This window comes from Coffea arabica, chromosome 6e (assembly GCF_036785885.1).
Source record: "Coffea arabica cultivar ET-39 chromosome 6e, Coffea Arabica ET-39 HiFi, whole genome shotgun sequence".
Classification (NCBI taxonomy): domain Eukaryota; kingdom Viridiplantae; phylum Streptophyta; class Magnoliopsida; order Gentianales; family Rubiaceae; genus Coffea; species Coffea arabica.
This window is the reverse complement of record NC_092321.1, coordinates 14,623,348-14,638,220: the sequence shown is the minus strand read 5'-3', so window position 1 is coordinate 14,638,220 and position 14,873 is coordinate 14,623,348. Positions and strand designations below refer to the sequence as shown.

The window sequence follows — 14,873 nt, the reverse complement described above, 5'->3', positions numbered from 1 at the left end:
ACTCCGAAGATAAGTCCATTGGTGAAGGCGGCTATAGTTACCTGCTCATTAGGATCAGGTATCTGCACGCTTTCATCATAGAATCTTTGTACATAAGAACGGAGGGACTCCCTCGAATTCTACTGTATGTTTAGCAGATAAGCCGAAGTCTTAGTCGTTGGTCAGGAGGACACAAATCGGTAGATGAATTTGCCACCAGTTCTCCCAGGGAGGAAATGCTCCTAGATTCAAGACCACAGAATCATTTTCGAGCTGTTCCTTGCAAGAATACTGGGAAGGGCCGACAAATCAAAGGGTCGGGGACATAGTATAATCGAAAGGCCAAAATGAAGGCGTGGTGGTGATTCTCAGGGTCACCTCGGCCATCGTAGGACGGTAGCGTGGGGAGTTTGAAGTTAGAAGGGAGTCTCTCCTCGTTAATATCATCTGTAAAAGGTAGATCCCTCATGTAATCCACTTCTAACCTTCTCGGGAGCCGAGATTCTTTCTCAACTCGCTTTCTCAGTAGACCCCGTGAGAACACCTTAGAAATGAAGGCAATTCTAGAAGTAGTCTTGGATGAGACTCGCTTTGCGGTGCTACTAACAGTGTGTCTCCCATCAGATTCTTCTTCGGATGGGACCTCGGGAGACTCATCCGATCTTCTCTTGGAGGACTCAACTTTTTGTTTGCCTTGTCTCTTGAAATATCTTCCCAACTCTTCAAAGATGTTAGGGTTCTCAACCACGAATTCAGCCATTCGAGTCATGGCTTCTCCGTTAGTAGGCTGAGCCTTAGGAAACCCTTGTCCTTCAAAAACATTTTCTTGTAGGGTTGGAGCACTGGGCTCAGCCCCGATGGTGAGAACCTTCCTGCTCCTAGAACGTGTAGGTTTCATTCTTTGATGTCTTCGAAGTTCCCACAGACGGCACCAATTGAAGAGGTGATTTTCGACTTTAATGAGCTGTACCAAAATGCGGGAGTGACTTCCTGGAGTGCGTACTGCTCCTCGGGAATCACCTGCTCAAAATATAAAAGGTGGGACTGAATCCCCCGGTATTTCTCCGACGATCTAGTTAGTATAGATTGGAGTGAAATTAGAATGTTCCTTAGAGAGTAGTAGTTCTTACAGAGCAATTTTTTTGTCCCCTTTTTTCTGAGTGAGATTCCTGTATTTATAAGGGACAATTGAGAAGGAATGACGGTAGGATTCAACTTCTTAGGTCCTAACAAATTGAGCATGTCAGTCTGCCCCGACAGGTCTGTCAGACAGGCCTTATCATATGTCTTGTTCCCCCTCAGGTGTCAATTTGTGACCGGACCTCAGCCGTCCCATCAGGCACAATGGGATTTCAAGGCGATCACCGCGATGACCGAGGTGACCGGGATGGATAAGGGGACCTCAGTAATGTAGTCCTCGACTCGGTAAGGGGAGGCCGGGGTGGAGGTCGAGGTTGGGGCCCGGCTCGAAACGACCACCCTCATCAACCATAGATAAAATTGCAAGTGACCTCATTACATTGCTGTCTCGACCTAATGTGCAATAAAAACTAGAATAATCCTACTTGTTCATTGTACTATAAGCAGTATTAACTACATAGTTAACCAAATTCAAATTCTCTGCTTGATAAATCTACTAGATTCACCAAGTTTTAATCATGGCTGATGTTCAAGGATACATCATTCTCTTACTCATTTGGCTCATTTCAACCATCTTTGTTCGAAAATTAATTAGAAATCGAACTTCTAATAACCTTCCTCCCAGTCCATTAGCCTTGCCAATTATCGAACACCTTCATCTGCTTTCTCCAGCACCTCACAGAGCTCTTTGGTTCCACGTATACTTTGGACCCTTACTTCACATATACTTTGGTTCCATTTCTTGTGTGGTTGCATCATCACCTGAGATTGCTAAAGAGTGCCTCAAAACTCATGAAATTTCCTTTTCCAACCGGCCTCAAATAGCTGCTATCAGCTACTTAACTTATGGCTCACAGGACTTTGCTTTCGCCCCTTATGGACCGTATTGAAAATTCATGAAAAAACTCTGAATGTCTGAACTTCTTGGAGGTCGGACCTTAGACCTAATGTTTCCTATTAGACATTCTGAAGTAAAGAATTTAATACAATCATTTGTAACGTATGCAAAAGCTAGCAAGGCAGTTGATATTCAAGCCGAGGTAATGAGAACAACGAATAATGTGATATCATGAGCAAAAAATGTTCTGGAAATGACTCTCAGGCCGTAGAAGTCAGGAAGGCGATTCAAGAGGGTTCTGAGCTCTGTGGGCAGTTTAACTTTTCTGACTTATTCTGGTTTTGTAAGAACTTGGATTTGCAGGGACTTGGAAAAAGGCTCAAGAGAGTTCGCGACAAGTATGATGAGATATTGAAAAAGATCATCCAGAAACACCAGGAGATTAGAAAGCAAAGCAACCTGTTGATGGTGAACCTGCCAAGGATCTTCCTGACATTTTACTTGATATATCAGAAGAAGAAAGCTCTGAGTTCAAATTGACAGAAGAGAACATTAAAGCTTTCATTCTGGTAATTTTGTATTATCTTGTCAATATTCATCTATATCAGTCATTAGTGACTACAAAATCATAACTGTAAAATGGACATCCGTCGAACTTCTTTGGTGCTATTTCCTAACATATTACAATCTAATTGATAATTTACTATGTTTGATCATTTACTGGTGGATCAGATACACCAGCTATTGCAGTGGAATGGGAACTGGCAGAGCTAATTAACCATCCATGTGTAATGGACAAAGTTGCACAAGAAATTGATTCTCTCGTTGGAAAATGTAGACTGGTAGAAGAATCAGATATTCCTAAACTTCCTTACCTTCAAGCCGTTGTTAAGGAAACACTAAGGCTTCATCCACCAGGCGGGCCATTCATTTTGAGAGAGTCAAGTGAGGACTGCAGTAGTGAGGGTTATCACATACCAGCAAAGACTAGACTACTAGTTAATGTTTATGCTATTTCCAGAGATCCCAAGTACTGGGAAAATCCTCATGACTTTCAACCACAAAGGTTTCTTATTGAAGAAAGGAACCTAAAAGGGCAATATGATATAAGGGGACAAAATTATCATTTCTTGCCATTTGGTAGCGGCCGAAGAGGCTGCCCTGGAATTTCACTGGCATTACAAGTTGTTCAAACAAGCCTTGCTGCTATGATCTAGTGTTTTGAATGGAAGGTTGATGGTAAAGAAGATGGCAAAATTGACATGGAAAAGGGGAAATGTGCAACTCTTCCCAGGGCTCATCCTTGGTTTGTGTCCCTGTTGCAAGGCTCAATCCACTCCTAGCAACTGGACCAATTGTTTCAAGGGATTAAACAAGCCAATAAGCAGGGTAGCTTCACTTTCAGCAATTGGAGAAATTTCAATCTTCAACAACAAACTTTAATTGGAAGCTCCTAATACCTTATACTATAAAATATATGCACTATATATATGGATCCCTGGTTGAGTTTATTATATTTCAACGTCATTGAGCATATTACCCTGCAAAGCTCAAAATAAATCATAGAGTACTATAGATTTATGTTTTGTCCCATTCACTCAAGAAACACTACCCTCCAGAATTATGCTCAGGCTTGGACTTACAATTGCGATGGAGTAACTTTGAGTTAATTGCAAGTTACCCCTTGAACTATCATTATTTACAGTTTACGCCTAACTCTCATTTAAAAATCTACTACCTTTTTACAGTTTTACTACTTATTTATGGTTCATTGTGGAAAGCAATAAAAATAACCACTTTATTTTGCTATCAATTTTCTATTAATGGAACTAAAGGGTAAGAAAGACGTCTAATGTGGAATGAACGGAGCATGTTCTTCACATGGCAAAGTTACTGAAACTCATTTAATTCAAAAATAAATTGCTAAATATTATATTAATGTTCATTTGACCTGATTAAAACCTTTTTCTTATTAAATCGATCCACATCGATGAACGGATGTTGTAAATAGGGATATTAAAAAGGGATAATTGCAGAAAACTCCCCTGAGGTTTCTGACACTTGCACTGACCTCCCTTGTGGTTTGAAAAATTGCATTGACCTCCCCTGAACTTACTAATCCTTTGCAAATTCAGTCCAAACGATTAAAATATTATTTTAGGGAGTGAAATTAGAATTTTGTACCAGATTTGCCCTTTGTACTACATGTCCAATGAATGACAAAGTATTACAAATCAATTAACAATTAACAAACTTTAAGGGGTATAGTTTATGAAAAAATACGCATTATCCATTTAAAGTACTGACTCTTTATGCGTATTTTACTTTCAAATATTTGATTTATGATAAATATATCAATGTTTGTAAGTAAAATTCAAAAAGTATTACAGTAATATTCTTACAAAAAGAAAATCGGTAGGTTATGTATTTAATATAAATTAAATATTTTTTAAAAAAAAGAAATGACCCATAAAGTATTAATTCTTTATGACTTTCATCCATTAGATGAGTAAAGTATTGGCTCTTTATGGGTACTTTATTCTAAATCATTTAATTTATGTTAAATATATAAATATTTGTAACTAAAATTGAAAAATGTTACATTAATATTTTTACGGAAGGGAAACTGGAAGGTTTTATATTTAACAAAAATATAGTATTTTCATCTATCTAATATATCAAGTTTTGTACTTGACTATAGTATTAAATATTTTTACAAATGTATTTGCTCTCAAATATTTAATTTTTGTTAAATACAAAACCTACCAGTTTCCCTTCCGTAAAAACATATTCTACTCTTCACATTCTCTAAGGCATGTTTAAGAGTTTCTTTTTCTCTTGAGTACATTCTCACAACATTTGCTTTGATTGTATTTCTTGATACAGGTTTTGCCTCTTCACATAAGAAGTTATGCAGATCTTGAATGCCCTCATGTTCCACAAATTCAAAAGGATAATTGTGTTTTATAATAGCAACTGCAATTTTTTCATGATACATATGTTGATCCAAAGGAGCCCCAAAGCTTGTATTCGTCAACTCTTTCCACTTGCAAGATTCAAAATGCTTGAGCATATTAGATGTTCCAGAATTACCTTTTAATAAATATGTTTGTGCACACCATTTACACTGAACTTTTTTCCTTCCATCAGCAGTCATTGCTACAGTATCAAAACCATCCGAAGCAATTGATGTTTGCCTCCTAATTCGCTTGGCTGAACTTTCTCCAGTAGCCTCTCCACTTTCAGGTATAGAATCTGTTGATGAAACTCGCTCAACATTGTGCTCTTCTTCTCCTTCCATTTGAACAAGTACCTAATATTCACTGCAGCAAAAAATATAAAAAAAATTCAGATCTCATTAAGTGCAAAATGACAGCAAAAAAATACTAGAGGCTCTGTTTGAAATTTAAGTAGGGACTCCTGGTGAAAAGTTTATACTCATAGTCAGAATTGGCTGATGCTATCTATCTCTACAGTTTCAGTTACATAGAGTGACATCAAAACAGCAATAGGGGATAGTCATTTATTTCATATGAGAGTCTAAACTATATATGCTTGCAGAAATGGAGACTCCAGGTAGAGGCAAACGCTGAGGCTGAAAGACTTCTTGGTGCTGAACCCACATCTGCAGAACAGGTTCCAGACAGATAATGGCCGACATTTTCTAGCCAGGTACTCTGATTACTATATGGTTATACATCCACTTCCCCATACTTGGCATGCAATAGACTGCTTTAGATGGAATATTGGATTCAACGTTCTCAGGGGAATTTCATCAAGCACTTCATAAACATAATAAGCATAGTGCTAGTAACAACGCCTTCATGAATAGCTAAACAAATTAGTCTTGTTTAAATAGATTAATGATCGCTGATTCATGTAAATTATTCTTATGATGCTGGACTTGTGCTTTTTTACCTGCTGATTTGAGGTACAACTTTTTTGTATGACGTCGTCAGTGAGAAGTTGCGTGAAGAATGCCACTGAGATTGAGCTTATGCATCTTCTGCTACCAAATAGTGGTTTCCGATGCAGGATCAATAATTAATCAGTTGTCGAGGGTTGACATGAGATGAGGTGGTAGTTTCGTTGTTGTGTGATAGCATGGAGGAAGTTCAGGAAGGTCTGGCAAATTCTTAGAAGTATATTGGGTCAGTTTTTTGGAGAGTTGCAAGAAGGGACAGAACATCAGGACTCTGAAACTAGTGGACTCTTGTGTTTTAGTCATTTCCTTTCCTTTTCTTTTATTTGGTTTTTAAGTAAATGGATATATATGGTTTTTGTGGATAATCCATGTAAATCCATTTAATTTAATGGTTTTACTTTGGTCAACCATTTAAAACCAACACTATAAATGGATGATTCAAATCCATTTAATTATAGATTATATGGATGGATAAATGGATTTCAATCCAAATTGCCACGTCTAGTTATCACATACCCTCAGAGACTAGACTTTTATTCAAGTTATGGGTCATTCCTAGGGACCCTAAGTATTGGGAAAATCCTGTTGAATTTCAACCCGAAAGATTTCTCACAGAAAATGGAAGCCTAAAAGGCCAATTGGATGTAAGGGGACAACATTATCATCTCTTGCCATTTGGCCTGGAATTTCACTGGCACAACAAATTGTTCAAACAAGCCTCGCTACTATGGTTCAGTATGTTTTGAATGGAAGATCGATCGTAAAAGAAAATAGCAAAATTGACATGGATCAGGGAAAAGGTGCAACTCTTCTTGGAGCTCATCCTTCGGCTTGATTATCAGTTGCAAGGTTCAATCTAGTCCCGCTCATTTGACCAATTGCTTTGCATGATCAAAAATTACCCTTAACTTCATGCAATTTCGACTTTCCAATATAAAATAAGTGGAAACGTCGAATATTGAGAGATAGATTTTCACTGCTAAGTCCTCAACTTTGAAAAATTAGATTTTTCAGTCTTTTAAATTAAAGCACTACTATCAGTTTAGTCCATCACGTTATCTTTTTAGCCATCTTATCCACACTATTAAGCCAACATAGCATGTTAAAAAAATTTTGAACAAAAATATCCTTCTCTCTTATAGCACTGTTAGATGGTTATTGTCACATGTCGCTTTATCCTCTTAAACGACAATCCCATTATTAATTTATTAAGGATGACAACTAGGTGTTTGGGACAGAGGAACCCCACCCCTTGCCCCGTTATCATATAACTTCCCCCTGTCCCCACCTCATTCCAATCCCCTAGCGAGTACCCACAGAGACACCTATTCCTAACACCATTATTATTAGAAAAGGCTAATACTACCACCACCACTACTACTAATAGTACTATTATTTGGAAAAACTAATATTAGAAGTACTACTAATAGTTTAACCTAACACAATATGAAAAAAAAATAGATGTATTAATAATTTAACATGAAAAAAAGAAGTGTTAGTAATTATATATATATATATTTTACGGGACGGGGTGGGGGATAGGTCGGAGTTATGCTTCCCCGCCTCCTGCCCCATTTAAGACTGAAGAAGAAAAATTCTCCCATTCCCCATCCCTTCCCCTTCTCTCCCCTCCGCCCAAGTCCACACCTCTCCCCATGAACACTTGCTTCCATTACCATCCCTATAATTTACTCTTTAGTGTTATTCTTTAGCTATTTTATCCCACCATTCAATCAACTTAGTATGTTGAAAACTTTTAATGAAATATCCTTGGGTTGTATATAATTTTAAAAAAATTAAACAATTGGAATGGCTATTCTTCTTTTTTTTTATTTTTACTCTAAGAGTACCATGAAAATAAAAGAAAAATAATTTTTCTTCTTTCTTTTTTTAAATATTATTCATACCAAGAAAAAAAGAAATGGGTAAGAGGGACACAGAAAACTCAATTTTGAATAGGAGAAAAATATAAAAGAATCCAATATTATCATGATTTCAAGGTAGGTAAGAGTTGAGTGATGGATGGAAGAGTAAGGAGTGATTTTAAAATAATAAAATATTATATTCTTTCTTGTTCTTCTTTCTTTTTCGCAATTTAGTTATCTCTCTTTTCTTGTTTTTCTTTTAGTATCAATAAAAGTGCAAGGAAAAAAAGGCAGAAGAACACCTTTGACTTTTTTTTTCTTGGTATTAAAAAGGGTGAAATAATAAAGGAGAAGAACTATTCTAAATTCTTGATTTTTTTTAATTATAAAAAAGAGGAAGGTATCTTCTTCTAAACCCTTTCAACATGCTAAAATCGCTTACAATGATGTAAAGTACCTAAATAATAATATTAGGGGGTAAATTAATAATAAGCTTATAGTTTATGGGGTAATGTAATAATGATTTTGAGAATTAAACATCATTTTTTACCCGAACTAACAAACACCGTTACGTTAGACAATTAGTTTTGAGAGTAGAGCAACTAACAAAATAATATTAACGAAGAAATTAATAGTAGTTCAAAACGTTCGAGGGGTAAAATACAATAACCCTTTCCAATTAGACTTTGCGTCGAAGAGCTTAATAAATTTTTCGTTAGGGATCCTTCTAATTGAGTACTAATTTACTTTTGGATGAAAGCAGGACAGCGCCAGAAGAGCAAGGCTGTCTTTGCATTGTCAGCGAGTGGCCTGGCCCAATCGGAAGACGGAGGATTGGCCCCGAGTTTTAGTTCAGTGAAGGGCCGAAGGCAGGGGATTAGATCTCCTGAGTCCTGACTTTGCAATGATTGATTTGGAAAAGTCTTTCTTGATAGCCACTAACGAAATAATTTGCGTTGATCAAGTAATTAAAGTCGTTGTCTGAGGTAATTTTTAGTTTCTGCCCTGACTTTGAGCCTTGGACTGTAGAAAATTGAGCAGCAAAATTAGAGAAGAACGAAAACGACATCTATGAAGGATCCGTTTGGCTGGGAGTAAAATGTTTTCCTTGAAAAAATATTTTTCATGGAAGTAATTTTCCAGGAAAATTATTTCCCTTTCATCATTTTCAGGTGTGTGGTTAGTCAATTGAAAATATTTTTTTACTTCATTTTCTAGTGTTTGTTTACTTTTTGAAATATTTTCCAACTTTTTTGTCACTTTTACCTCTTTATCTTTATTTTCTACATAATCGCATGCTCCTTCCCATGCAAAATAAAAAAAAAATTTATCTCATTATTTAACTTTACAAAAATCTTAGAGAAATGCATATATGAACAAAAAATTTCTCCTCAAGCAATAAACAAATTGCTGGCCATTCATTGTCAAATATCAATCACACGCCATGCTTATTGTGACATGTATCTTTCACTCTCACTGCTGAAAGTTTCTCTAGAAAAGAATGTTCCTATTATACATAATTAATTATTAGAATAATTGATTTTCAAGTCATAACATTCCATCTTCACATCAATAATTTTGTTTTTTTTTTCACTCCAAAAAGTGGTTCATGTAATAATGAATCCTCTTATTTGGTGGCACTAGTAGTGAAAAGAAATTAAAGTCTACAGCCTACTATGAGCACTGTAACAAATAAAGTAAAAAATAATAATGAATTTTTGTAAGCAGCCAATTAATGTACTATTGTTTGTATAAAAATTTTAAGAAAATGAAGAACAGTGGGTTGCCTTCGTATAGCACTAGAATCTCACCTGAAACACGTAGTCATCGCAATCCCGTTGCCGGAGATGGTTGCCAACCTGTCATCTCGCCATCAGAGATTGTTGCCGACATCTCCCTCTCTCTCGGTCTCCATCTATCTCTCAAGTCTGCCCTTTTTTTTTTAAGTGGTTTTATTTTGACGTGAGAGACGTTCGATAGAGAAGTTCGATTGGAGTAAAATAACTTCAGTTAGAGGAAAGGGTAAGTTATTTTCCATCGTTTTGGAGTAAAATTTTTTCCTGAGAAATTATTTTCCCTAATTATTTGGTTACCAAACACTGGAAAATGAAAATATTTTCCACCCAAACAAACAGACCCTAAAAGTAAGTTGCATTATTCAACTACTAGTTTAGGGACAAAAATTATGACCAAGGAGTACAAACAGTAGCGATTTGTCTATTATTTCAAGAAAGTTTGCCGGCCAGATTGGATTTTCAGGAAACCAAATGTGGCATTAGGCAAGAGAATATGAATACTAGAACACTGACAAATTGTATAACAAAAAAACTGAAGAAAACTTTACACTATGTAATGTTTAAATTGAAAAGATGCTAAAAAACCATGTGAAATTTACTCTATTCAGTTACAAGAATATACATAACTAGAACAGGCAACAATTGTGATGAACCACTGAGTCAGAAATCCATCACAACACGAGCATATCAGGAATATGTGGATCAGGATTTATAGCTGAATCAGCAAGAGTTCAGCTAAAAACTGCAACAAAATCTTATCCTTGTTGTCTGGATGCAATTTTAGAAACGGTCAAGGTGCAAGACATAAGCAGCATGCAGTTGCAAAAAGCACAGGGTTATTTGGAATCTTTAAAGGATAAATATCGGTAAAATCAAAGAAGTGCAGGAAGGAGACAAGACAAAGGCTTAAACGAAAAGGAAACATCAACTGTGATAGTTTGAATATTCAATATAAGCAGCAACACTGGACTTGCAGCTTTACAAAGTCAGTCTTTCACATTAGCATTCAATCATGGCCGATATCCAGGGCTACATTTTTCTGTTCCTAATTTGGCTAATTTCCACCGTTCTCCTCCATGTACTATTCGGAAATCGAAAACTTTCTCGCCTTCCTCCAAGCCCGCTAGCCTTACCGATCATCGGTCACCTCCATCTTCTTGCTCCAATACCCCATCAAGCTCTCCACAAGCTCTCAAATCGCTATGGACCTTTACTTCACTTGTTCCTCGGGTCTGTTCCTTGTGTTGTTGCTTCTTCACCCGAAATGGCGAAAGAGTTCCTCAAAACACGTGAAAATTCCTTTTCTAACCGACCCAATTCTGCTGTTGTTGACTACATAGCATATGGTTCACAGGGTTTTTCCTTTGCCCCCTATGGACCTTATTGGAAGTTCATGAAAAAGCTATGCATGACTGAACTTCTTGGAGGTCGGACGCTAGACCTGTTACTTCCAGTTAGACGCGATGAGATAACGCGTTTTATGGAGCTGCTATCGCGAAAATCTAACGCTGGTGAGGCAGTTGATGTTGGTGCAGAACTCATTAGGCTAGCAAACAATGTGGTATCAAGAATGGCTATGAGCAGACGATGCTCTGAGAATGAAAATGAGGCTGCAGACATAAAGACAATAATTCATGAGATAGCAGAGCTCATTGGGAAGTTTAATGTATCTGATTTTATCTGGTTTTGCAAGAATTTGGATTTGCAGGGATTTAAGAAGAGGATTAGAGATGCAGCTGAGAGGTTTGACGTAATGATTGAGAAGATCATAAAGGAACATCAAGAGACAAGGACGAAGCGTCGGCAAAACAATGATGCAGGTCAACAAATGAAGGATCTACTTGATATATTGCTCGATATATCTGAAGATGAAAGCTCAGACATAAGACTGACAAGAGCGAACATCAAGGCTTTTATCCTGGTAAAACTCATGGCTGCCTCCTCTTGCTTACTTTTACCTTTTATTGTCGCAGTTGATTTATTAAATGGAACTAGATTTCTGCAACGAGAATACCGCATCTACTACCATCAGGGTAGTCAATACATCAGACACAGGATGTTCATCGAAATAGTCAAAGGTGGAAAACTAGATGATTGTTCATTTGATCTGCTCAAGAAATATACGGTACACACAACAATTTTGCAGTTAAAGTATACTAAATGCCCTGTTTTTGTGGCAAGTGGATTGAGAGTGCTTAAATTTTCTGCATGCTCCAGTGACTTAGGAACTTTTTCTCGTTTCCTTGCTTCCATGTCCATATAAGTGGCATGCTACTCTGTACCATGGGGTATTTTTAAATGAATGCATGCTTTGAAGTGCCGGCTTCCAAGTTCCAACCCCAAGTACCATATTCCTCGTCAGGAGAACATAAAAGAATTCAGAAGCTGTCATACGTAATTAGGGGAGTTTTGGACTCAACATTAACCAACTAAATGAAGATTTCTAAGATGTGAACTCAGACATAGTACGATGTAGGCCAACTTGGATTCTTGACTTCTGATTCAGATGATGTTCGGATGCTGATAGGCTTGCTTAACTTGCAGCAATTGGATTAAATATTTAATAAAAAAAAAAGATAAAAGAGAGAATTTGTTGCCCATGAATCACGGAATTCATGGATTTGTTTCATGGGCTTTTTAGTTAAACTTTTTCTTCACCTCAATCATCTTCCAAAGATCAAATTGCACGCTGAAAAGATACACCTAAAATTTTTGAAGTTCAGAAAATTCTTGGAGCTGGTTGAGAAACCCTCGTATTCTGAGTCAGTAAATATCATGTCTGTAGAGATCTTGTCCAATGAATGTGATAGGAAGTATGGCAGTTCAGTCTGATGATGAAATTGAAATCTGTTTCAAATTCTTGCAGGACATATTTGCAGCTGGAACTGACACTTCAGCCATTACACTAGAATGGGCACTGTCAGAGTTAATCAACCATCCACACATTATGCAAAAGGCAGTCCAAGAGATTGACTCTAACATAGGAAAAACCAGACTTATAGATGAATCAGATATTTCAAAACTTCCTTACCTTCAAGCTATAGTAAAAGAAACTCTGAGGCTTCATCCAACAGTGCCAATGCTCGTAAGAGAGTCAAGTGAAGACTGCGAAGTTGCAGGTTACCACATACCAGCAAAAACTCGACTTCTCGTTAACGTATGGGCTATTGGAAGGGACCCCAATTACTGGGAGAATCCACTTGAATTTCGTCCAGAGAGGTTTGTTTATGAGGAGGGGAATGTCAGCAAAAGCCGGTCAGATGTAAGGGGGCAGCATTTTCATCTGTTGCCATTTGGGAGTGGGAGAAGAGGTTGCCCTGGAACTTCATTGGCTTTGCAAGTTGTTCAAACAAGTCTTGCAGCAATGCTTCAGTGCTTTGAGTGGAATGTTAATGGTGAAGGAAATGGTAAAGTGGACATGGAAGAAGGACCTGGTATTACCCTTCCTAAAGCTCGTCCTTTAGTTTGTGTCCCAAAGGCTAGGTTCAATCCACTTCCAATATGAAATTAACTAGTATTGAGAGACTGCAAATAATAAATTATGTTTTGAAGGGGGGTAAGGAAATTATATGTATATGAAACTCTTCTCTTTTGTTTTGTATGAACTTTGATGAAATGCTTGTCATTTTGGATTATGTTCTTGTATTTTTTTTTTTGTTACACCTTAATAGGAAAGAATTATGCTTTGTTTTTTTTGTATTTTCAGATTATGGCGAGCAATTAGACCTCAACTTATACGCTAATAATAATGATTTCAGGGATAATGTTGATCATTTCTCGGCCTACTATAAAATGTTTTTGATTGATGCGCTCGGATAAACATTGGTGAATCATGAGAAAGATCTCACGATTTTTTTTTTTTTTTTAAAAGACATGATATTTATGACTTGTGTAATTAAAGAAGGCGTGTTGTCAAAGATTAATTCTTTTCACAATCTTTATTAAGTAATTGGATTTCGAACACTAAGATGTGCACTTCTTTTTAGTGAAGTGATGCCTGAGATTACACCCTCGAACATATGCAATGCCTCTTGATAGTCATAATGTATATTCAGTACACTTAACCTATCAGCAAAAAATCATTTAACATTTCAAAAACGAAAGTGTATAATAATTGAACAAAGTTTGATACACTTATAGGAAAAAAAAGTTAATTCAGAAACTCATAATATTAAACACTTTAGCATATAATTGATTACTGTTTATATATCCATAATGATTTTCTTTCTTTCATGAAGTTAGATTGCAAAAATGGCATAGCCAAGTTTACTTAGACTTGTTTGGACAATTTTTTTTATTTTTCATGAATATTCATTATACACAATTTCTAATCATTTTTTTACTTTATATACATCACATTCTAAAACAAATAGTACGTTAATTTTTCTCCAAAAACTCTCCAAAAAATACGATCCAAACATCCTCTTAACCTTCAACTCAAACACTCATTGGTAGATATCATTTCAGTTTGGATAAAAAACAAAAAAGCCCCATGTGGTAAGCCTAATACACAGAAAAGCCCCCTATGGTTTCAAAATATACAATACGACACCTCATGCTTTGAACTAAATTGTAAAGGTGACGGAATCCGTTAAACTTAACGGAAATGACTTATTGGAACCTAAACAAAATTTTTATACCTAATTTTTATCAAATATACCTATTCTACCCCTCAACCATCAATTCTCTCTATTTAGAGAATAAAACAAATGGTTTTTTTGAGCTGTCTTTTGCTTAATTATATCAGGGCATTTTGGTCATTTCGTCCATTTCTGTTAAGTTTAACTGATTTCGTCACCTTTAAAATTTAGTTCAAAGCATGAGGGGTCGTGTTGTATATTTACCATAGGAGATTTTTTTGTTTTTTACCCTTTCAGTTTTCACTCGTTCTTTGGTAGGAATGGCAATGGGGGCAAGTGCTCGCCTCGTAGGAGGAGTAATGGGGCGAGGGGGATTTTTCTCCCTCCTTCTCCCCGACTATTTTAAATCCCCCACCTCGTACCCCGTTTCAATTTATTAATATAAATAAATATATTATATTATATAATCTAATAATAATAAATTTAGAATATTCGGCAACTAAACATAACCTTTATTCCATTTCTATCCAAATTCGTAGTTGACATTTGGCACAAACATGTTACGCGTTCTATGAGTATTCCCAAATGTTATCTATACAATCAAATTGAGTTTCTAAATTTTCTTGATATTTTATTTCAACACTTTCTTATTTCATTTTTATTTTTTCACTTTTTCAGCTTCATATTTTATTTTATTTTTTGAATTTAATTTTGATCTATTAAACAAACACTTCTAGAAAAAAAAATCAA

General features: G+C 36.2%; 1 protein-coding gene, 1 long non-coding RNA gene and 1 pseudogene across 2 annotated transcripts; 2 read left to right on the top strand and 1 right to left on the bottom strand.

Moving 5' to 3' along the window:
- The first annotated feature begins 1,637 nt into the window (after positions 1-1,637).
- Positions 1,638-3,329, top strand: LOC113696437 (cytochrome P450 93A2-like; annotated as a pseudogene).
- Positions 3,330-4,901: 1,572 nt separating this feature from the next.
- Positions 4,902-6,157, bottom strand: LOC140009231 (uncharacterized). The gene is made up of 2 exons (XR_011816586.1): positions 5,876-6,157; positions 4,902-5,270 (listed from the first exon to the last, which is right to left on the bottom strand). It is a non-coding gene; the product is annotated as an uncharacterized lncRNA (long non-coding RNA).
- A 4,227-nt stretch (positions 6,158-10,384) lies between these two features.
- On the top strand, positions 10,385-13,242 carry LOC113695407 (3,9-dihydroxypterocarpan 6A-monooxygenase-like). The gene is made up of 2 exons (XM_027214494.2): positions 10,385-11,464; positions 12,410-13,242. The coding sequence occupies exons 1-2, from the start codon at positions 10,556-10,558 to the stop codon at positions 13,046-13,048; spliced, it is 1,548 nt and encodes a 515-aa protein (XP_027070295.1). The 5' UTR covers positions 10,385-10,555; the 3' UTR covers positions 13,049-13,242.
- Positions 13,243-14,873: the final 1,631 nt, after the last annotated feature.

Coding starts and splice junctions, on each gene's coding strand:
- LOC113695407 (XM_027214494.2), top strand. CDS start 10,556: ATGGCCGATATCCAGGGCTACATTTTTCTGTTCCTAATTTGGCTAATT. Junction 11,465..12,409: donor ACATCAAGGCTTTTATCCTG/GTAAAACTCATG, acceptor AAATTCTTGCAG/GACATATTTGCAGCTGGAAC.